The sequence below is a fragment of the Schistocerca americana genome, chromosome X, assembly GCF_021461395.2.
Source record: "Schistocerca americana isolate TAMUIC-IGC-003095 chromosome X, iqSchAmer2.1, whole genome shotgun sequence".
NCBI classification, from domain to species: domain Eukaryota; kingdom Metazoa; phylum Arthropoda; class Insecta; order Orthoptera; family Acrididae; genus Schistocerca; species Schistocerca americana.
In genome coordinates, this window is record NC_060130.1 from 103,780,284 (window position 1) to 103,805,130 (window position 24,847).

Consider the following 24,847-nt stretch of genomic DNA (forward strand, 5'->3'; position numbering starts at 1 on the left):
GTCATACACATTCTCCAGTGTGGTAATCCAAATGAACACTGCTGAAATGTGATACCTCTTTCATTTCCTGCTTTCTCACATGTTACCTCTCTTAAAATGGCATCCTGATGAAGCCTTTCACATGTAGTAACCTCAGCTCCTAATTAGTCTTCAATTTCACAATCCCAGAACCCATATATTGCAGTTATTAGAGTATGTATGCCTGACACTTGGCAAAAAAATTGACAAGAGGCTACCAAAACAATAGCATTGAAAACTGTAGAAGATAATTTCATAGGAAAGTCCCCATGTGATGCAACACAAATATGTTCATTAACTATTGCAGTGTTTTCTTTATGTAACTTTTATATGTGGTCAGTTGGCATCTGATGCAAATGACGACAGTGTACATGTGTATTCAGTAGATGATGATGTCTGAAAGTGTAGCAGTACTGTCAATCTTGTTTATGTGCTGATATACTATGGAACACCTCAACTATATGGTGAGCTGTTATCTTCACTTCTTCCATTATTTAAATAGTTATAAACTAATAAAAAGCAACAAAAATGGAGGACAATATACAACTCACCTTTCCAGATCAGCTAATTTAGTAATTGCATCTAATTTCTCCTGAAGAATCCTTCGTAATGATTCTTTGGCTGTACCAAGGTACTGACTTTTATCTTCTTGCAGTTTTCGTAGCTCTTCTCGAAGTTTATCTTCTCCGTAATTCTGAAAATTTACAGAAAAAGAAATGTTATAGTTTTCGGCAAGGAAATGTAGCACTGCTATAAGAAAAAATAATTATTTCCTATTTACTATGAATTATCTGCCAATGTCAGAGAATCACTTAAAAATATGTAATTATTAGTAGCATGTGCCCTTTTGTAATTATTCGAAACCATATCTAGTAGATGGCCATACATTTCTCTTAAATTTATTCCAGTAATTTTTTAAGAAATGGCAATGACAGTAATGGCTCCAGTTTGGACTTTATCTGCAACTTTAGTGCTAGTGGTCACTATAAGTCAAAGACCTTTTGATCCCTCAACTGTATGAAAATTGCAAAGACTGCAAAAGAAGGCAATGATAGCTGCTGTCTTTGAAAGATGAGACAAGTCTTTTCCTGGAGCCATTTTAGGAAGATATTTACATATATACAAATCAATGACCAAAGTAAAAAGCCCACCCCACAACAACAATGTTGTATACTTTTTGTGTTTATGTAGCCAGTGAGACATTTAAATTACAGAGTGTCAATTATTGTCATTACCTTCACACATTAAGCTGTGGAGGGATTGAAAGCAATGGAAGCAAGCTGTTTATACTCACAGATTCTTTATGGATATGCCCTGAAATATCTTGAATGCTTTACATGAAAAAAGAAAGGGAGGAGAGGGGGAGGGGGGGGGGGGGAGGGAGGGAGGGAGGGAGGGAGGGAGGGAGAGAGAGAGAGAGAGAGAGAGAGAGAGAAGTAAAACCAAACTACTTCCATCTGTGTATTCTGGAGTACTCTGAAACTAAACAGCTTGATGACTGTAAGAAGCTTGCAGCACTGTATTGATATCCTTGACCGAGTGCCACTGAGTGGGGAAAAAAAAAAAAAATATATATATATATATATATATATATATATATATATATATATTAAAAGTATGACGTGGCAGTACTGTGCAAACCACTGTTAAGTGCACGGCAGAGGATACATCCCACTGCACTAGTTATTAGGGTGTTTTCCTGTTCCATTTTTATTTTTCCACTGCACCAGTTAGAAAAATTTTTCCCTCTGTTCCACTCCTTTTTCTTATTCTGAAATATCATGATGTAGAGAAGCAACTGGAGGAGTTGAAAACAAGTAAGTCACTGAAAGAATGATTGTTTTAATGCTTCCATGCATCTTTTAAGTAATCTGATCTTGTCCTCAGGATCCCTGTGGAGTGATATGCAGGTGTCTGTAATATATTCCTTGAGTCATAATTTAAGACTGGTTCCTGAAACTTTGTAAGTACGCTTTCCTCAGATAGTTTACTTTTATCTTCAAGAATCTGCCGAGTTTCTTCAGCATCTCTGTTACACACTCCCATGGGTCAAACAAGCCTATGATCATTAATGATGCCCTTCTCTGTTTGTCCTATTTCGTAAGGGCCCAACGCACTTGAGAAATATTCTAGGATGGGTCAGATGAGTGTGTATATAGAGTCTGAGTTAGTACTGAGCCCCTCTTCAAAATATTCTGCCCACCTCCACAATACTTTTTGTTCATCTGATCATCTTAACATTTCTATTTCTACATGTATTTTCAGACAATGGAAATGCCAGGTAGGAATATCTACAATGTTTCTTCGGTTTTCGGAATCACTCACTTTTTCTGTAGTTCAATTTGCTTTTTTTCCCATTCTAGTTTTACGGATTACAGCTAATTTCTCTCTCACTATGGCTTGTACAACACAGTGGTCTGAATCACTGTTTGAACCCCTGCAGCTCCGTACATTAATGACTATCAAAACACATTGTGCTTTTACTAACACAAGGCCTATTTCATTAACTTACTCCACTTACACTTTATTTCCATATGTATTCTTCTGTGTGGAAAACAGGTACCTTAGATGAGCAAATTATTTCTAACAGAGAACTGACATAAGAAAGTTCCATTCTCATTATTGTCTTCATGTAAAGTGTATCTCCCTGATACTCTTCCTCACTTTCATTTCACCCAAATTGTACATTAAAGTCTTCTAAAACTAGCAATAGGTCATAGTTTTGTACTTAACTGCATGTTATTTCAAGGTCTTCATAAAACTTCCTTTATTCCTTCTTCTGCTTCCTCTTTTGGTGTGTATGCTGTTGTTATTGTTGCACTCCTGAATTTCTCTTTCATTCTCAGTCTGCTGAGACTTTCAATAATAGGTGCAAATTTCAAAAGACTTCTCCTAGTATCTCTTGTGTTGTTATAAATCCTGTTCCAGATTGACCTGGCCTTCTTTCTGGCCCACAGTAAAGAATACTGAGTCTTATCTACCTGCTACCTGTCCTTGCTTTTTCCATCTCACTTTGTGTAGTGCGACAATATTGTATTTCAACTTCATGACATCTTCAACTATTTCTCTCATTTTTTTCCAAGTTTCAACATTATTTGCATATCCGAAGTTACTACTGCCAAATCTTTTATACTTTCCCTTTGCCAAAGTCATGTTTCATATGTCCCATCCATTATCTGAGGCTCTTGTGGGGGTTCTCTAATATGATTTTTTACAGTGTACCCAACCCCCATACTGGAGGATTTGTATTTCTTTAGGTTTTCTCCCCTTGTTAGTTTGGCTTCTCTAGGCCTTTTCAGTCCTCCTTGCTCTATGATATGTGATACTGTCTGGCTCCTCTACTAACACCACAAACAAGTTTGAAAATACTAACCATTTCATGCTTGTAAACCTTTTTTCAAATGTTGGTTTTCATGTAAAATAACCACCACATTCTTGAAAATTTGTAATTCCCGCACAATCACAGCAAGTGTCACAAAGAAATTTTTCAAAGTTCTTGCACACCTCTTACAACCCACATCTGATATCACATCATATAGAGATAATATTTCATAGTAACATGGACCTCCGTGCTCTGAAAAAGACTGCTTTATAACCCTTTATTGGGAAAGTGTCACTATTCCACTGAAGCATGCATGAAATGAAAATTGCGCATTTATATGTACATTAAATTATGTGACAGTAATATGTGTAAAATAATGCAACACTCCACATTATTATTTTTTCAAGTAATTTGTTTCATTTTCATTTTGGTGTATATTCTATATATGAAATAGATACATGAAAATTGTAAATTATGAGAAATAAATATCTTTTCAGATTAAACTATGGGCACAAACTTATGATCCGAGTTGCAAAAGCTACGATCTTTTGAAAAATCCAGTATTCTTCTATCTTCTGTGGTAAAGATATTGATTGCAACTTAATAAAGTTATCTTAAACTAACACTAATTTTCTTTTTTAATTTCAATGGCCATATTTTCCATCTAGCATGATATCTCCCCTTTTTATATATTCATTCACATTTTTTATCCTACTTTCCAGTTGTTTTATTACAATTTACTTCCTACAACTGCAATCCAAACCAATCAAAACTGAAGTTATCTGCTTCCAACCAAACCGATTTGCACTTTTCGTCACCCTACTAGTTTCTTCTTCTCGCTGTTCTCCTGATGCAATGTTTCTCAGAGGAGAAGGTTCTGATGAAGTTAAAGAATTATTACTACCAATTCATACTACTATCAGCATCATTGTTTATCCTAGATATAATTACAGTCAGCTACTACAGTTCATTACTTAGTATCTACTTCTAGTTGGCTTTGCAAACGTTATTACTGGAAATTTACAGTACTGTGAGCTCTCTTTGCGGAAGAAAATTCTTCAGCCACATGGATTTGTAATAAAGTCTACCTTTGAGTATACAAGCAACTGACTCTCCAGTATTTCCACACGTGAGAGTAACCTGTCTTCATCAATCAATGCTCTCCAGCTTCTGTCTGATGCTTGTCGCGTTGTCTCCATGAGCCTCTGCATAGTGGCAAGTTTGTTTTCAAGCAACTGTTCACGTTGCAAAGCATCCTGCAAATAAAAATAGAACAAAATATTGTGATATTTTCATCATTATGGTGTTCCAGGTGAATGAAGGTTTCCTTATCAATTCCACTAACTACAACTCAGATTCTTATGTCAATAGTATTTCTTAGTCACTGATACTTGTGCTACTGATTGAGAAAATGTGAGATCTCTAGTGCTCACTCTGTATTCACTTATGCCCCGTGTGTTGCAGGTTGCGTACTTTACAGCAAAGATTATGGAACTGGCTGAATGTTCAAATCATAGCAACAGCATCTGGATACCAGCAACTATGAGGCACGAAAGCTATAAAAGTTTTAATAATACACTTGCAAGGGCTCACTATTAACCATTCAAGCTTCATTTAAAATGGAAGACCAATTTTATCAACCCTTTTTTCCCTAAAATTTCTCATATTCATTTTCTGCAACATGAAATAATAACCTCATGTTTTAGAATGAAGATAAAAGCCACAAAATTACCTTTGATGACAAATACAGACTCAAGTCATTACAGAGAGTGCTCTGAAGTTTATCTCTCTTGGCATAATGTTTGGACGAGTGGAGTGCTAATCTGAATGCGCAGAGTTTGAAGCTACAAGTTTCCATTCTTTTTACTGTCTGTACTAATTCACTAGAATGAAAAGACAGCAAAATTTCGCGCCATAATTACACAAATTATGAAATTGTGTACGAGAGTAGAAATAGCTCGCCTTAGTGCATGTTGGCTTCATATTAATTCAAATATTTTTCTTCAAACAGCTAAAGTTCCCTTATGTCAGAGAAAGTATCCAACCACACAAGCAATTTTTGGAGTGTTATTCTGAAATGATAGGGCCAAAAATGGATTCAATGTAAGAAATATTACAAATTCATAGAAGTATACCTAATAGTTTATACACACCCCTAAGTGTTATGGTAGTATACTACGATCAACAGCGAATGAGAAAGGATGTTGTGCATACTTTTACACCTATAAACAACCATTGAAGTTCTCATGAATGGGCAGTTTTATGGTATTAGTAACATAATGTTAATTGCTCACTTCCTTGTCAGGAAATATTAACTGTACCACACGAAGTTTGTTATCGACTTCTACAACTAAATTATGCTCACAATTCAAACATTTACAGAGGCGTTTGAACTCCGATCTTCACATATCAAGTAATGAGGTAAGTGCAATTAAAGAGTTTTGAGTATGGTATAGTTTGTTAAATACAAACCAAACATCATGTTACAAGAATGAAAACATTAAAAATCATGATTCAGTGTCACTGGTCTAGTTGGGAAAAACTTTGTATTCCAATGCACCATTACATATCTGCAAATTTCTTCTGTCACATGTACCACACCATTATTTCACTTTCCAATCCCATGATTAAAATGTTTGCACAGGATGCCAGGCACGGAGCAGTGAGGAAAGCTGGGAGGGGCCTTTGAACAATCACAGGACACTAACTGCCAGTAACAAACATAACAAATAAACATAGAAAAATGAACACACCACTGGATTTCATTACTCATATCCTGGGTTGGACTCTCTACTATTATTTAAACTAGTTGTCACTTGACAGGCAACGGGCTGCAGGGCTCCCACTACCAATACACCAATGGCAGCCGGCACTGTCAGCTGCCATTGCGTTGTCACTTCGTTCTGCTGAGCTGATTAAGGCATTGTGCCAGCCAGTCCTCAGCGAGCCGTTGTAGACATGCGGGTGAGAGATTTGAGTGACTTGTAGCTTCGCGTGTTTACGATGTCTGATAAAAGCAGTTGCAACAGAGTGAGGCCGAGGCTGCACACTCCTCGGAAACCTCCAAAAAGTGGCAGACATGGCGTCATTATACGCAGTCAGGCGCGTGAATACGCGTGTTCCTTAAGGGAGTATTTTGAGAGAGAGAGAGAGGGATGCAGGAAGGCCTCTCGTTCCTTTGGATAAGGTGGTGGAGTGAACTGCAGCTGCTCTGCAAGTTAGCGAACGATCAGGAATAAGAATCTGCAAGGAGAAAGTCATTAAAGAAGGCTCAAGTGAATCATATAAATTGGAGACACCTGGGAATACGAGTCATGAAAATGTTGGGATTCTGCTATAAATCCATCTCTGGGCGAAAGTTACTAATGGAATGCCAAGATATTGCAGCCTGGCGATGCCGCTTTCTTAGAGAATTAGTGGGGACAAATTTTGATGATATTGTTTGGATTGATGAAACGTGGGTGAATGCAGGACACAGTTTAAAAAAAGGCTGGACAGACGGTACCATCAGCGGTAGTACGGCAGCTCCGATGGGCAGAGGAAAAACGATAATTGTAGCACATGCCGGAAATTCAAAAGGTTTCATTCCAAATTGTCTGCTGCTATTCGGTTCAAATAAGACCTCCAACTACCACGAAGAGATGAACCACAATACTTTTGTGAAACGGTTTGAAGACTGTGAGCTCCAGAACTTAACAAAAAAACTATCATTGTTATGGATAATGCTCCTTATCACTCAGTAATACAAGATAAAGCACCCATAAAGGCAACGAGGAAAAATGACATTGTTAGCTGGTTACAGAAACATAAGGTACAGTTCGACAGTAATTTTACAAGGGCAGAATTATTAGAACTTGTATTGCAACACAAGCCAAAGAACCCGATTTACATTGTGGATGAAGTAGCAAAAAAATACAGGCATAAAGCACTCAGATTGCCTCCTTACCATTGCCATTTCAACGCAACAGAGCTGATTTGGGCTCAGGTTAAACGGCACAAATGGCAGAAAATACGAAATTCACATTAACGGAAGTGGAATGCCTTCTGAAAGAGGCAGTTGAAATTGCGACATCGGAAGACTGGCAGAAGGTAGTGCATCACGTGAAAGGAGTGATACAGGACTCATGGAACAATGAAGGTTTCTTACAGCAAAGTGTCAAAGACTTGATTATATCTGTCAATACGAGCAGTGACACGGATAGTTCCACTGACTCTGACTCTGACTCTGAATTAAGCGGTGTTTTCGCACTGCCTGATTAGTGTGTAGCGTACTTACTGCCATTAAATATTGTGCTTGTGAATATATTTCAATTAATTCTTATTCTTGTTGTGAGACTAAGAATGTTGTGAGACTAAGAAATACTGTTTGGCCAGCTCTCGTCATCTCCTTACGGTAAGTTAGACTGAATTTTAATTCTATTTCATTTTGTATTTACACCAAGATGTTATTCAATGTGTGTAATAGTTTTCAAGATTTGCAATCTAAAGAAGAAAACTTTTCCGGGCGCAAAAATTTCTCACACTTCAATAGTTAATGTAACAATGGGCCTAATTAAATTAAGAAAAGATATTTGATATGCTTATACTTATGACTAACATCAGATGTAGCATATTGATCTGATATTTATTTACCTCTCATCATGCTGATGATGTTGAAGATGTTTAAAGCAGTTCTCCTCCCTCCCCCCAATCACATGGCCTGTCCTCCAATGTGAGCCTAGCTGCAGCTGCACAAGATTCAGGAAACATCTGCAGTATGCAGATAACATGACTTGCCATACATGTGCATCACATATCTGGCACATTTATGAGCTTTCAGGTATCCTGGATCTACACAATAGCAATTACGTGGCAGTAATATTTACTGTCAAAGGCTGAGCAAGTCACATCAATGATGGCTATGGGAGTGGAAGCTGCCTGTGGAATAAATATCCACCTGTGTGCTGGCTGGGACCTTAGAATGTTAGGGGTTCATTGCCAGACTTGAGCACTGGACGTAATACATGCCTGGACTTCATGACAAACCAACAACAGCCTGATTATATATATGTATACATACACACAGGATGTTACAAAAAGGTACAGCCAAACTTTCAGGAAACATTCCTCACACGTAAATAAAGAAAAGATGTTATGTGGACATGTGTCCGGAAACACTTAATTTCCATGTTAGAGCTCATTTTAGTTTCGTCCACCTACGCTCAATGGAGCACGTTATTATGATTTCATACGGGATACTCTACCTGTGCTGCTAGAACACGTGCCTTTGCAAGTACGAAACATGTGGTTCATGCACGATGGAGCTCCTGCACAATTCAGTCTAAGTGTTCGTACGCTTCTCAACAACATATTCGGTGACCGATGGATTGGTAGAGGCGGACCAATTCCATGGCCTCCACACTCTCCTGACCTCCACCCTCTTGACTTTCATATTATGGGGGCATTTGAAAGCCCTTGTCTACGCAACCCCGGTACCAAATGTAGAGACTCTTCGTGCTCGTATTGTGGAAGGCTATGATACAATACGCCATTCTCCAGGGCTGCATGAGCGCATCAGGGATTCCATGAGACGGAGGGTGGATGCATGTATCCTCGCTAACTGAGGACATTTTGAACATTCCCTGTAACAGAGTGTTTGAAGTCATGCTGGTACGTTCTGTTGCTGTGTGTTTACATTCCATGATTAATTTGATTTGAAGAGAAGTAATAAAATGAGCTCTAAAATGGAAAGTAAGCGTTTCCGGACACATGTCCGCATAACATATTTTCTTTCTTTGTTTGTGAGGAATGTTTCCTGAAAGTTTGGCCGTACCTTTTTGTAACACCCTATATATATATATATAGGGAAACATTCCACGTGGGAAAAATTTATCAAAAAAAAAAAAGATGATGTGACTTAGCACACGAAAGCACTGGCAGGTCGAAAGACACACAAACAAACACAAACATACACACAAAATTCAAGCTTTCGCAACAAACTGTTGCCTCATCAGGAAAGAGGGAAGGAGAAGAAAAGACGAAAGGATGTGGGTTTTAAGGGAGAGGGTAAGGAGTCATTCCAATCCCGGGAGCGGAAAGACTTACCTTAGGGGGAAAAAGTCACATCATTTTTGTTTTTATATATATTTCTCCTACGTGGAATGTTTCCCTCTATTATAATCATATCATTAATTTGAACCCAACAATCACGTTTGTTATTGTCGCTGTCGCATTTCGAAATCTTTCCTGTCGTCTTATTTTCTCTTTCTGTTTTTACCAGTAGTCTCACTTTTTATTCACCTTCCCCTTATTACCGTAATCTACTATACAATTATAACCCGCTTATATATACTCAATAATACGTAACCTACTTCCAAACCATAACCAAAAAATTTCATTTTCCGTTTTCAACACTACCGCCGCCATAAAATCCACCGCTTCTAGTTCAATAACAGCTGCTTTCACGTATTTAACAACCATTTCGGCTAGTTCTAATAACTTTCGATCTATTTCCACTTCCGTTTTTCGCGCATCACTAATCATTTTTAGCCGCTCCCCACAGGTTTTAACTTCATCATTTCTTCGTCAGACAAGTGTTAGCCCCATTTTCGTAATCTTCCACCACAACACCACTCCTTTTCATACATTTACACGTTTTTTTTTTTTTTCGAAATTTTCCCGAATTTCTCCGTCCTTTAACGTGTTTTAGCGGCAACACAACCACCTAACCTTTATGCACATCGCTATCTACCAACCCAAGTTCACCACAGGATCAACTTAACCAACACTTTTTCGCCTTTTTTCGTACCAGATCGCCAGTTGCTTTCTAGTTCACCTTTATCTCTCCCCATATATTTTTATTTTCATTTTAGCCTCGTGTTACACTTTCCACCTTCTAATACCATGTCACCCTCACAAAGTCACATCATCTTTGTTTTTAGATATATTTTTCCTACGTGGAATGTTTCCCTCTATTATATATATATATATACTGCAGATATTTCCAATACACGATTCTTTTTACTTTTGCTTAGGAATTCAGTGTTGGGCACACACGTTACAATGGTTCATATTCTCAAAATTAGCATTTGAAAACTAGGCCAAACTACCTTTCACTGTGTTTTATGATCATCACCACCACCACCACCACCACCACCACTCACTGAGTACACAAAAAGATAACACAGACCCTGCACAAAAATTACCATGCCTTGGAATAGATTCAAACCAGTAATCTACATCTTACAATTTTAGTTCTATTTGCAACAGGAGGTCAGCCAAACATACTTTTTATTTACACGTGTATGTCGTAAAGAAACTGGCCACAGACACATACCTGTTATAGAAGCTTACTGCTGGTATTTAACAACTTTAGAGTGCAGCTATCAAGCATTTGATGAATTCAAGCAAGTTTCTTACAAACTAGATCACAAAAATTTTGATTCAGGAACACACACAGGGACAAGCACAAACACAAGACAAAATCTTCAGTTTCACAAGCAGGATCTCTGAGAAAGCATCTTAATGTCCTGCCCCACTCAGACTCCACTAGCTGGAGAGCCACAATGGCTTAAGGGCAGACAAGGCAGCAAGAATCTTTGAACAGGTCTTCCTCAGGCTGACACAGCTACTGTTCCTTTTGACGGAAATATGTTTACTTTCTCCCCACACACCAGTATAAGAACAGCAAGCAGATATCACATTGTGGACAATCAGATGCCATTGCTCACTGAGACCATTTAATACGAGAGTGTCATCACTCTGATTGAAAAAGGCAGGCTAGAGATGCTGGCAGGAAGTATGATATGATATCTACTACTGCAAAGAGTTGTTGGAGGAATTATGCTGAAAGAGGCATTACCAACAGAGTTCCTGCCTCAGTCAGGAAGAGACTTGGTGCACACCAGAAGGACAGAGAGCTTGTGCGTAAGAGCCAACATTTTCTCTCCCTAAACACAAAGCAGTTACAGTGAGAGACCAACTTTCTTGGCTATAATGTCACAGCTCACTGAAGTCTGAGGGAAACTGGACTCCACACACAACAAAGATCTGTTGTGAAACAGAAACTTAGAGAGGAAAATGTTTTATATCAGTTGGAATTTGTAGAGCTCTACCTGAAAGAGGTGTGGGAAAACAATTTTCACTGACTGGCAGGTGATGGTCAGAGAGTGATTTAATGGTCGCAAGGTACAAGACACTGTGAAGAATATGTAGCAACTACAACGAGAGGTTTTCTGCTGGAGTTTAATTTCTGTGAGAGAAGCAGAAGTAGCAGAAGTGCTTAGATGAGTGAGTTTTCCTATTAATTACCTTTTTAATTGAAATAACATTCTTTTAAAATATTCTTTTTAAATATTACACTTCTATATCATTTGCTCTCTGCCTACATACCTAAAAAGCAATAAATTTATGAGGGTCTTCTGTGGAGACTATTTTTGTTATTTCAAATTCACCTCTTTCTTGCCCTCTATTGCTACTTCATCCTCCCAAAAACTTTTAAAAGATTTATTTCTGAAGTTTATTCATCTTAAATTTCCCCTTCAACCCCTTTCTCTCAGGCTAATAAGCTACAGGCTACAAGCTGAGATTCACAGGCAAGCTGGATATGTCCATTTGTATACATTCGTTAACAATGAGAATCCAATTTTGTTGCTGTCCTGAATTTGATGGAACAGTTTTCCTTGACATCAAGAAAACTTTTCTGTTAAATACAGTGAGAGTTACTTGAGCTTCGATCAGAATACAGCCCATTGTAGAGTAGTACTTTTAGGGGCACAGAAGGCTACACTAGCATAGAGGCCCATGGGTGTGGCAAGATGACAAAGAAACTGTAGAAACAGCAGTGATCAGAGAAAATGGATGTAACTTAAAAATTTCAGGAACTGCTGGGAACTCATGGAATCTATGAGGTTGCTGTTGTCCCTAGTCAGAGATAGAAGAAGTGGTCTTGGCAGTCAAATAAATGCAGATTTACTTGGGTATTATATGACACTATCAATACTGACATTTGGGATCCATAGAGATTGATCAAGCTCATTTTGGGTATGGAAGAAGAAGCTGGTGTAGCTATAGTGTGTTTAAAATGAGTTGCAACTTTTGACAATTATCTTACTGGATGGGATGTGACTCTGTTGCCCAGGTAACACCAATGGCAAGCCGGGTTTCTCAACCACACCACCAGCTGTTCGGTTGTTAAAGCACCCCTGTTGCCACACCATGCATAAATAGTATAGTGTGGCGTCACACATTAAATGCACCTATGTTCATTAGCTCTCGTTGTAAAGTATTTTCTGGGGGTTGGCATAGACTGCAATCTGCAAATATTGTGAATAAATGTTTTCTGTTGACATTGCATTAATAACAACATTGTAACAAGTCTGATAAATATGGTCATCCAACAACATGTTCGCTGGCTGTGCAGATAATGTTCTGCTGCTAAATATTCTTTCCAATTCCATAACAGTAATGGGCAATGTGCCACACCATTCCATTGTGACGTATAAAGCTCCAACAATGCAGTGAAGAAAGTGGATATTTTATTCTGGGGACAAAGAAATGTTTCATTGGTTTAGGTTGAAACTAGCATGTAAAAAGCGGAGTTAATGGGACTTTTAGTGCTTTACAACCCAGAAACTAAACTACCAGGTTGACGAACTGGCTAAAGCACATAGTTTAATCCAGTTTCCTCTGTATCAAGCCTAGGTGGAAAATAATGTCACTAAAAACAACAAGAAATTTACACTCAGTGATGCTAAACTACTGACAAAGGAAGCCATTGCAAATGTTAAGCTACAGAAAAAAATGGACGGTTTATTCAAGAGAAAGAGCTTCACAAATTGAGTAAGTCAATTACAATTTGATCCACCTCTGGACCTTATGCAAGCAGTTATTTGGTTTGGCATGGATTGATAGGGTTGTTGGATGTCCTTTGGTTGTTATCTGCAGTATCCTTACAGTACAGCTTAATGTCAACTATATTCTACACCCCATTTTGTTGCCCTCCATGGCAAGCCATCCTGTGCTTACATTTCAGCAACTCAATGCCCGCCCACACAAGCCCTACCTCGCCCAGCCAGGTTGCCAGATCTCTCTCCAACTGAGAATGTTTAGTACACTATGGGCAAGGCCCTCCAACCATCTTGGGATTTTGATAATCTAACGCGTTAATTGGACACGACTGGGCACAATACCCTCCCAGCAGGACATCCAACAACTATATCAATCAATGTTAAGTCGAATAACTGCTTCCATAATGGTTGGAAGCAGCCCGACACATTACTGGCTTGCTCAATTTGTGAAGCTCTTTCTCTTGAATAAAGCATCCATTTTTTCTGAAACTGTAATCATATATTAGCTGTATATGTATGTCACACATACCGATTTCTGTCTCATTCAGGTAATTCCATCATGATGCGTTTTTCTTGTCTTAGAGTGTATTTTGTGAGACAGTAATAGAGATAAAGTAAATATAAAGCACATGTGGAGTTGTTATACCAATTCATTTCAAGTCAGGATATTATAGAAATGTATAAAAGTGAAAGTATTTACATTTTCCAAAGAGAGAACACTGTTGCAAATAAGCAGTTATTGTGAGGCTGTATGTCATTTGTGTGCTTAAGCAATACACTAAGAACAATTATATGCACAAAGTCATTTTAATCGCTCTAGCTCCTCTGAAATAACTATATATTTAAAAATTTGAAATTCTACAGTAGAAAAAAAAAAAGTATAAGGTAGGATACAAAGCATCAGACTGCCAATAAGGTACAATCGCAGACTGATACAAGAAATTAACACAGATGATGCATTGCATATATGTCTTACATCTAAATTTCTGTACAATTATTCATTCTGCACATTTCACACTGATGAAATACTAGAACTTCATAATGCACTTATAAGAAATGTTGTATGGATTAAAGCTGACCAAGCCCTGCAAAAACTTGAGTGGCAACAGTCAAGCTGAGGGACTATAACTAGGTTGACTGACACTCTTCATAAGGAATGGTATACATTTCTGGATTCTGAACTATTTGTAACTTTCAACAAGTACTACTACTGCTGCTGCTGCTGCTGCTGCTGCTGCTGCAGCTGCTGCTAAACCACCTAAGAAGAAACTGCTCACAAACTTCATTGCCCAGCCAAAATAGGGAAGCACCCAGAAGTGGAGGAGGAAACGAGATGAAATTTTGCAGGTTGCAAGGGTACTTAATTGATTAAAAAATCAAGTCAAATTTACAATGACCTTAGCAATATGAGACCACTTATTAATATGAATTTGGTCCCTTTCGGCCTGTACGCATGCCCTGACTTGATTGGGAAGGGTATCATAAAACTGCTGTATCCTCTTCTGAGGCAAACTGGCCCAAACTGTTATAACTGGTCCTTGATACTGTGGCTACTGGCACTGGGGTGGACTTGACAGCTGAGCTGGTCCCACAAGGGCATGGTCAAAAGTAATACCTCCAAATTTTTTCTGTAAAAATTCTTAAAGCTTTTCAAATAAAGCTTTATTAATGTTCTATACCTTTATTCTTCATTTCCATACATTTATTTTCCAACATAGTCATCCCAGCAATGAAGACATTTCTAAGAACAAGATACCACTTTGTTGATACTGTGACTGTGGAATATGTGACTTCATTGAAGGAGCCACAAGCTCACCACTGCTTGCACTGCTTCATCACTATCACAGTGAAGTCCTTTAAGATGTTCCTTTAGTTTTGGAAACAGATGAAAATCAGCTGGGGCCAAGTTGAGACACTATGCAGGATGGCAGATGACCACAAACTCACAGCATCACATTGTTGCATATGCCACAGCACTAGTGTGCGGTTTGGCATTGTCACGCTGAAGGAGACAGTGCTCCACGAGTGGACAAACTTTGAATTCGACACACTATTACAGCACGCTGTTTCTCATGCACTGATGTAATTACATTACACATCGCCATGTTACATGCCACAATTCAGAGCCCTCTAGTGGCAGAGGGCAGCAAATACGTACAATGTTAATAATGTCTGTTCTATTTAAAATGCTTTAAGAGTTTTAACACAAAAAAATTTGGAGGCATTACTTGTCAGCACTCCCACCCACGTGTGTTCTATTGGAGACAATACTATGGCACAAGACATAACACAAAGGTGCAGGATGTCCTTGATGTACCATTATGCTGTCTTTCTTCTCAATAACTACCAACTGTACCACAAGTCACAACCAAAGGCTCCCCACACCATGACACCAGGAGTAAGACCAATGTGCCTCTCAGATTCATTGGAAGAATTGGACTTTGCTCCAGGTTGCAGCCATACTTGCCAACAATGGTTATCTGCAGTAATGGAGAATTGGAATTCATCACTGAATACAACGCAACACTAATCAGCAGCCGGGCACGTTTTCCAGTCATGGCACCACTCCAAATGTGTCCATTTGTGTTGTGGCATTAATATCATACTACACATTGCACAATAATTCACTAGTTCAGGAACTCCAACTAATGGTGTGGGATGGTTCAAATGGCTCTAAGCACTATGGGACTTAACATTTGAGGTCATCAGTCTTAGAACTACTTAAACCTAACCAACCTAAGGACATCACATGCCTCCATGCCCGAGGCAGGATTCGAACCTGCGACCATAGCAGCAGTGTGGTTCTGGACTGAAACACCTAGAACTGCTCAACCACAGCAGCCGGCAGTGTGGGATGACACAGAATGTTACAGGGAGTCCATTACTTGTTTTTGTATAGCAGCCGCAGATGTGAAGGGATAATGATGTGCTTCATGCACAGTACAGTGATCTTCCCTCGTGGTGGTCAGACACGGTGAACCGGAGGCTTGATTAGGAGTATGACTGCCCTCTCATTCCTGTGAAACATTGTGTCACTGTCACATTCAAATGCCCCACAAATTTGGATATAGTAAGATTCAGCCAGCTGGTCAATGAAGACCCACAATGAGGCCCCTTTCAAACAGTCATGTGCTCATAATGCTGCCTCAAATGACTATGCAGCATCTCAGTGTCCTTCAATGTGTTCACTCAACATCTGAAATTAAACATGCTACCATGCCTGGTAACAACATTGAATTCAAACAACACTAATGCACTCTGGTGGTCATTCTACCTTTGGCATATGGCTGGTGCCTTAGGATCCAGCCACACACTACACAACAGAGTGCTGTGGGTTGCCATCCCATCAAGACACCAGCAAATTAACTGTGGCTCGTCTTGCATGTGACAGCCACTGCAGTTAGGAGGGCACCACATCCACCGGATATAGAACACACTAGCTTGTGTCTGCAAGTCATGTGACTCTAGACAACTTCTCAGTATTCCTCTGCTGGATGGCCTTTATAGGACACAGCACAGTAGCCGCTGGTCAGTGCGAATTCTAGTCCCGACCTCGACACCTTGACCTGGCATCGGAAGTGCCACCAGTCTATGCTACAGTGGTGATGAGGATAAACTTTCCGTGACTCTTGTCTCTGGAATTTTGTTCCCAGTGTCTTATGCTCAACCAGGTGGCGCCTCCTTTTCGTTTGTATGGCATCACATGCCGTTTTCATGGTTCGATTCCACATTTGAATGAAACTGTTCCTGTTTCCTTTGGCTTGCATTTGACTGTGTGCACTTTTGCACCTCACACTGTGATTTTATATCTTATTCTCACTTTTTTTTGCCTTGTCCCTGTCTCGTACTAGCTCAGCTTCATTTATTAGCTCTGATGTTTTTCTGATTGCACCGTTTCGCCGTGCCTGTCCGCTTCTTTACTTCCTGTCGATGTTAGACCCCCCTCTCGTGTTTTTGTTGTTGCCCTTGCGCGCCTGTTTACCGTGGCTCCTTACATACCAGAACTTTTGCTTCTGCAGTATTCCCAATCATTGGATCCACAGTTCCTCCATTTGACCCAAGATACCACTTGCTTCCTTGCACCTCCTGCTATCCAACACTGGAAGTTTTGTCACAAGGCCCAGACGTGCCTGGTCACACCACCTTCAAACGCCTAGTTGTCCTTTCTCAATGATGGCCCTGCACATCCCATTCTTCCAGGTCACTTTTCATGCCATCTGCCGCCCTGTCTCCCTGGTAGCTGTCCTCCACCAGCTGCACCCAATGCTAATTACCACTCCTGCCAGGAGCCTGCAGCCATGACTGGCTTTCCTTCTGAGGCTGGCTCAATGCCCTGAGCTGCTCGTAACACTTTTAGTGAGGCATCCGATGAACTCCCAGAGCATTTCGCTATCAGCGTTGCATCTGGACCCAGTTGTTGCGGCTCCCTCTTCAGCTGCTACTGCCTGTCTGGCACCAGCAGGCTCCACTGGGTCCCATAGGTGCCGAGGGGGCCAAACACATAGCAGCAGCTGGAGAAGACACTGTGGCATCCGGGTCCAGATGTGAGACTGCAAGAGGTTTGAGACCTGTCTCCTGTCAAATGCCATCCTCCCAGCCAGCCTGCATCAGTGCAACATGGCATGCACTGCAGCCTCTGCACCAGGTCCCTGCCACGCCATTCCAGCAGCACCTGTGCTCATCGCAGTCCTCAGTGCCGCCTAAGGTTATATCACCACCACCCTGCCCGCATAGTGCTCACCACCATCAGCCTGTCCCTGGTGTTTCCTGTGCTATTGGCTTCAGTCTTCTGCATGCCACCACCTTCTTGGTCTGGTGGTGGCACCTCTCCATCTTCTCTCACCCCTGCTGCTGACATTCTGGCCATATCCTCAGGGCCCTAATTCCTTCCCCAGACTACTACTCTTCCGAGTGTGACTCACATATGTCTTTTGCACCACATTTCTTCTCCAACAATGACAACATCAGAGAAGTGGGACCCCTGTAGCTCTGATACAAATTAAATGCTGTTATCGAAACCTTTTCTAATATTAACAGACTTCAGTAAGCTAAAAGGCTCTCTGCACTTCATATTATATGCAAATATAGGATTATACTAAAGGACACACCCACAATTGAATGGCTATCATCTCAGAAGAGCATCCTGTAACTACTGGAGCAATTTTACCAATCTGTGTATTATTGAGACAATAGTACAATCTTCCTGCAAAGGTCACACAAAGCAAATTCAATGAGAGTCCACAACAAGAAACCTGTTTGTGTTCAAGATGAATCATGTAATGGTAAGAAGTTATTGCAAATATGTGGAGTTATTTGCATAAATCTTAAGAGACTGAACCTGAATCAATATATTTTCATCAAATATCAGCACTATACAAGAAAGAATGCTTGAAATTAAAATGGTATTTCCAAACAAAATGCATATGTTACAGTCCCTTGATATATTAATGTGAATAGAAAGATGAAGGTGAGCTTCAGAGCCATGCAGATCAATGTGTAAGAAAGTTACCAGTGTGTTATGATGGAGGACCAATCTTAAGTACTTTTTGTCCAAGTCTGGCACAAATTATCATTTATCAAAACATGTTAATACTGCAGTTAAGCACTCCCGAGTGTCACTTTACTAATATAATAATTTCATCCCCATTGTCTTCATTTTGTGTAAGCAAAATTAATTCATTTAACAGCTTGCCTGAGAAAAATGTATTAAACCAGTGGTTTGTGAATAGATTACCATGACAGAGGAGAGAGGGATATTTTAGGACTGTTTCTATGTTTCACCTTTGAAATTTGAAGAAATATTAGTAATAATGACGCTGACAATTTCATAGATGAGGCTCTTATTACAGACCACTGGTTCTCAATGTGGGCATTACAATGCAATACACAGAACAGGTGCTAAATTACTCTTGAATGACTGTGTGCAAGACTCATCTCTTTCACATTCTACCGACATCATATTGCAGCGGCAAATCGAGTTTAAAAGCACAGAAATAAAGAGTGGCATAACCGTAAGTAAATACTCAATTCATGAAAACATTGCAAAAGTGGAAACAATGCATAAGTAGTAGGAGTAGGAAAGTTGTGATAGTGATGACAACCACGGGTCTAATATTCAATACAGATGCACTAGCTTACCTGGACAACAATTCTTACAGGGACATTTGGATAGTGATATACTCTGGTATGAGGAGTTTTTTTTTTTTTTTTTATCTAAATGATTGGCTGGACATAATATTTGCGCAAATGAAAAGCAAGTTTATATTACACTTAATGACACAGTCATACAGCAGTGATTTGTTGCAGAGTATTTTACAGCTTCAAAACTGTGTTCTGGAAGCCTACTTCATCCAGCCAATCATCTAAACATTGCCTCTTGGCACGAACAATTCAGGACATTGTGACGAGCTTCTACCTTTCCAATGAACATTTGGTTCCCATCAGCAGTGGCATTAAGTTGAGGTAATGTTTCTTGTTCTTTGCTTTTATCTCCTCCTCCTCCTCCTCCCTCCTCATTATTATTCACTCTCACTATTTTTCCTTCTCAGTTTTCTCATCTGTTATTTGTTATTATCTATCGTTTATTTAATTTATGTTTTGTAGTGAATTTATGTTCTATTCTACGTGACGACACTTCTGTTTAAACTGTTCACAGGCATGGCATTTATCTATTCTTTCCTCAATATCATTTCATTATCTCCCATGACTTTAATCTTACATTGTATTGGTAACATTGTAATAGGCACAATAGATTATGAGCCACTTACACTATTTTGGGGAGATTTCTATGCATTTGTTGGTTTAAAATCAACAGATACCTCAAGTACTTGGGATTACATTCCACCACCTGATGTCACAAAACAGTCACCTAGTAACTCGAAGAAATCCAAGAGCCACTAGGAAACAAGCACACTGTTCTTCTAAATTGGTCAGCTTGTCTTGTATACATGCAATGGTAGGACTCTGGTGTAGGTTGTTCAGAAGCAACCGAGCATTCTAAGAAGCCTTTTCGAGTTGGCAGTTAATTGAGGGTGAATTCCCTGAAATAAGCAAACTTCTCAAAGAATGGAAAAGCAGTTGGAGGCAGGCTGTTGTAATCATGCAGATAATGGGACACGTAAGGCTATGGCCAAATGAGCACGTTTTTCACGTGAGTAAGGGACGGATTCACGCCAACATTATAGACCACTGTTCGTTGGATGGGGCTGGCTGGCCACACGACACCTTTTCGCACGTTGCATGCCCGCATAATTTTGCGTTCACATGGCACAAACACACTCATGTGCATTTTATGGGCATGTATTTCCCTCTGGGCACTGCCCACATGTGCAGGAAGCGTGTTGCGTTTTTATGGTCTGTCAGGGGAAAGTTGCCTTCCATGAACAATGGCGGTACTGGATGACTAAGACTCTGTTACCTGTGTAGCAAGTGCAGCAAGCAATTGGTTATTTACCTAAATTCTATTCAATTTTTTTATTATTTATATTACATTACTGGCCATTAAAATTACTACACCACGAAGATGACATGCCTCGTGTAAGGAGGAGAAATGCGTACCATCACGTTTCTGCCTTTGATAAAGGTCGGATTGTAGCCTATCGTGACTGCGGTTTATCGTATCGCGACACTACTTCTCGCGTTGGTCGAGATCCAATGACTGTTAGCAGAATATGGAATCGGTGGGTTCTGGAGGGTAATACTGAACACCGAGCTGGATCCGAACTGCCTCGTATCAGTAGAAGTCGAGATGACAGGCATCTTATCCGCATGGCTGTAATGGATCGTGCAGCCACGTCTCGATCCCCGAGTCAACAGATGGGGATATTTGCAAGACAACAACCATCTGCACGAACAGTTCGATGACGTTTGCAGCAGCATGGACTATCAGCTCAGAGACCATGGCTGCAGTTACCCTTGATGCGGCATCACAGACAGGAGTGCCTGCGACGGTGTACTCAACGACGAACCTGGGTGCACGAATGGCAAAACATCATTTTTTTTGGATGAATCCAGGTTATGTTTACAGCATGATGATGGTCGCATCCGTGTTTGGCGACATCGCGGTGAACGCACATTGGAAGCGTGTATTCGTCATCACCATACTGGCGTATCACCCGGCATGATGGTATGGGATGCCATTGGTTACACGTCTCTGTCTCCTCTTGTTTCCATTGACAGCACTTTGAACAGTGGACATTACATTTCAGTTATGTTATGACCCGTCGCTCTACCCTTCATTCGATCCCTGCGAAACCCTACATTTCAGCAGGACAATACACGACCGCACTTTGCAGGTTCTGTACGGGCCTTTCTGGATACAGAAAATGTTTGACTGCTGCCCTGGCCGGCACATTCTCCAGATCTCTCACCAATTGAAAACGTCTAGTCAATGGTGGCCGAGCAACTGGCTCGTCACAATACGCCAATCACTACTCTTTATGAACTGTGGTATCATGTTGAAGCTGCGTGGGCAGCTGTACCTCTACACGCCATCCAAGCTCCGTTTGACTCAATGCCCAGGCGTATCAAGGCCGTTATTACGGCCTGAGGTGGTGGTTCTGGGTACTGATTTCTCAGGATCTATGCACCCAAATTGCGTGAAAATGTAATCACATGTCAGTTCTAGCATAATTTATTTGTCCAATGAATACCCGTTTATCATCTGCATTTCTTCTTGGTGTAGCAATTTTAATGGCCGGTAGTGTAGTTGCTAATTCCTGAATTTTGTACTGTGTAATGGGCGTCGCCACAAATATGACAAGTGGAATAGTCTGTATAATTTTGTGGAACATGCTGTATGCAGGTGTTCTTTGTCATAACTGGGTAGAGGGGTTGGGGATTTGGCAGCTCTCTTTTCAGTTTGTACACTGTCATTTCAGCTGTCTTCTTGTGCAGTCTGATGTGTGAAAATGGATCATCTGGATAGCGAACTAATTATTATGGAAGTGCAGAAACACCAATGTCTGTACGACACATGGGATGAAGAGTATACACACAGAGAAACAAAAAGAAAGAAAGAGTTGTCGAGCACAGTTACTGTATTAACACGATTCACGTTGTTCGTCGCACTTCACTTCACATAGTGTAGACCGGGAACCGTCTGCTAGGCATGCCTGATATAAAACTGCCTGGGCACGGCCCGTACTGCCTGAGGTGATGGTGTTCCGCCGGCAGAGGGCGCGGCCGAATTCTCGCATGCCCTCTGGTGGACGGGACTTTACTTGCGGCAACTACTGTCCGTGACGCGCCGTGCCGATGTGCGCCTCCCACGATCTTTCTGGTGGCTACTGCAGTTACAGAAGTCGTTTTGGCAGAAAAATTGGATGGGTTGGATGACAGGCAGAAATCTGATCTTTGTGAGTACTGACAGTAAATATTTTATTAGTATCTATAAACAGTGTACACTGAAATATATTCACGAATAAAATGTCAACAAGTCAATTTTTACACTAATAAAACTGGTCTTCATTCTAAGACATTAGCCCAACGATCCTGCAATCATACAGATCCTTGAAAGGAACAAAAGTAATCAACAAAACAATCTCCGATACTTTTGCCACTATTATTCCCTTTTGTCCCATGTGCAGGAATACTCCCCATACTGCATGTAAGTGAGCCATCAAAACTGTAGCCATCATGTTGTCTCACAAAATTGTGAAGTACGCAACATGTTTGAACAACAGCATCTGCCACATCCACAATAACATCAACTAGATGATGAAATGTTCTCCATTTATTACATAAAATGCCAAATACACATTTTACATAACAATGTGGTGAGGTTAGTCTGTAGTTGAATAGTTTTTGTGAATTAGTCAGGTTTTTTGCAGATGGCCTCATTAAGTTGTCACTCACTGTGAAAGCCTAATCAGCTACGAACGCATAAGGTATTTTCAGTCCACAATTATCACTCAGAAGTGGTGAAGCAGCTGGAAAATTTAGAGTTTGATTGTAATTTTTTTTATTTTATCTTCTTCAGTAGCTTTGAATATATTACGGTCTCCTTGATGACCAAATGACACAACGTCTATGAAACTGAAACAATAATTGCTATCTGCTATGGCCATCAGCAGAAAAAAAAGGTACGTTTTGTAATTGTAATTTTCGCTGTCTGATCTGCAAGGTTTAACAATTCTGACGTGTCTTCCATCTATGGATCCCACACAATGAGGGAAGTTTGCTGTTTTCTCATACTGCTCGCTAATGTTCTTACACTCTTTTGTGGTCAGTTGTTTCATTTATTCCTCTTTCAGCATCTGCCAAATGACAATGCCTGTGCCTCTAATGCCAAAAATTATAGACTGGCCGAGAAATTCAAAATGTACAGAACGCATCGAACTCCCAATCCTTAGATACCAGTGAAATTTGATCTGATCCATTAAAAATGGTTGGTGGAAGCCTTCAGATTTTCTTTTTATTAATTTTTTGCATGAAGCATTTTGGGAAATCAGTCCCATTTTCAGGTGTGTTTTCTGTGTACTATGCCATTTATTCATGATATTTAAATGGGTGATGTGCTGATTGTTCTATTGTCTTTACCGTAATGCATAAAAGCACATGCAATTTTTAATTAACGATCGATTTTAATATACAGACCAATTAAAAATTGTGCATGTCTTTATACATTACAGTAAAGACAACAAAACAACGCAGCACTTCACACATGTGAAACATCACAAATAACTGACATATCAAAAAGAAAAAAAAAAAAAAAAAAAAAAAAAAAAAAAAATCAACAGAAAATAAGAACAGTTCCCAGAAACATGTTGTGTAGAATATAAATAAAAAGAACATTGTGACTGGCAGCAGAAACTTTATTTCATAAACAAAACTGTAAAGTTATTTAATTTTGAGTAGCAACTATTAAATAAGCTGCAGATAAGTACATAAATCTGAAACACTTTTATTCACGATCTTTTAGGGATACAAGTACAGAAAAAGATGGTTAAGTATGAAAGACTCAAACATGAAATATGTGAAAAACCAATGAAGAAGTGGCGATTCTGAAACATCCAGCAGACCACATGTATTTTACAAACAGATGTCTTTCCTTGAAGGAACGTTTCAACAAATGATGGAAGTGAGAATCAAACATCATTATTGTTGGATGTATAATATCAATGGTTGAGCTGTAGCAGCTGTTTCTATTAACTTAATATGAAATAATATTCCGTTATATTATATAAAAATTATAATGTTTTCAGAATTTGTGGGAATATGAATACCAAAGTGATCAGATTACAGTGACACCTGAACCTCCATGCTCTGACAAAAATATAAGAAAAGGAAACAAGATTAATTTGAGGAGGAAATTGTGTGAGTGTTAAAAGGACTCTAGCACAATCTATGTCCCACATGCCTGATGTGGATGACATGTTTCTCTTGTCACAACGTCCTGTGATTAGGAAACTGAAATTGCAGGACCAATTTGACTTCTAATTTACATTTATTCGGCTTTTAAAATCTTATGAAATTCCCACGTTTTCCTCTTCACCAAGTGGCAGTGCAGTTAAACAGCCTGCAGTACAACACTACGTAATTTGTGTTGAACTGCAAGCTGCCACTCGGTGAAGAGGAAGGCATGGGGATTGCAGGTGCAGAACAATATTTTGTTACACTTTTTGAGCATTAATTATATTTTGTAAATTCTTTGGGTTCAGGGGTCTAACATTATGCACTA

The 24,847-nt window shown here is 39.7% G+C and overlaps 1 protein-coding gene across 3 annotated transcripts in view; it reads right to left on the reverse strand.

Annotated features, from left to right (window-relative positions):
* LOC124554988 (sarcolemmal membrane-associated protein-like) overlaps positions 1-24,847 on the reverse strand; it is a 337,706-nt gene that overhangs the window by 174,666 nt on the left and 138,193 nt on the right. For all 3 annotated transcript variants that reach the window (XR_006968506.1, XM_047128729.1, XM_047128730.1), the window contains 2 exons: positions 4,429-4,596; positions 570-712 (listed from right to left, as the gene is read on the reverse strand). Coding sequence is in view for 2 of the 3 variants with exons in the window: in XM_047128729.1 (XP_046984685.1) it covers positions 570-712; positions 4,429-4,596 (311 nt within the window). In the remaining variant the exon portion in view is untranslated. The remainder of the gene's footprint in view (positions 1-569; positions 713-4,428; positions 4,597-24,847) is intronic.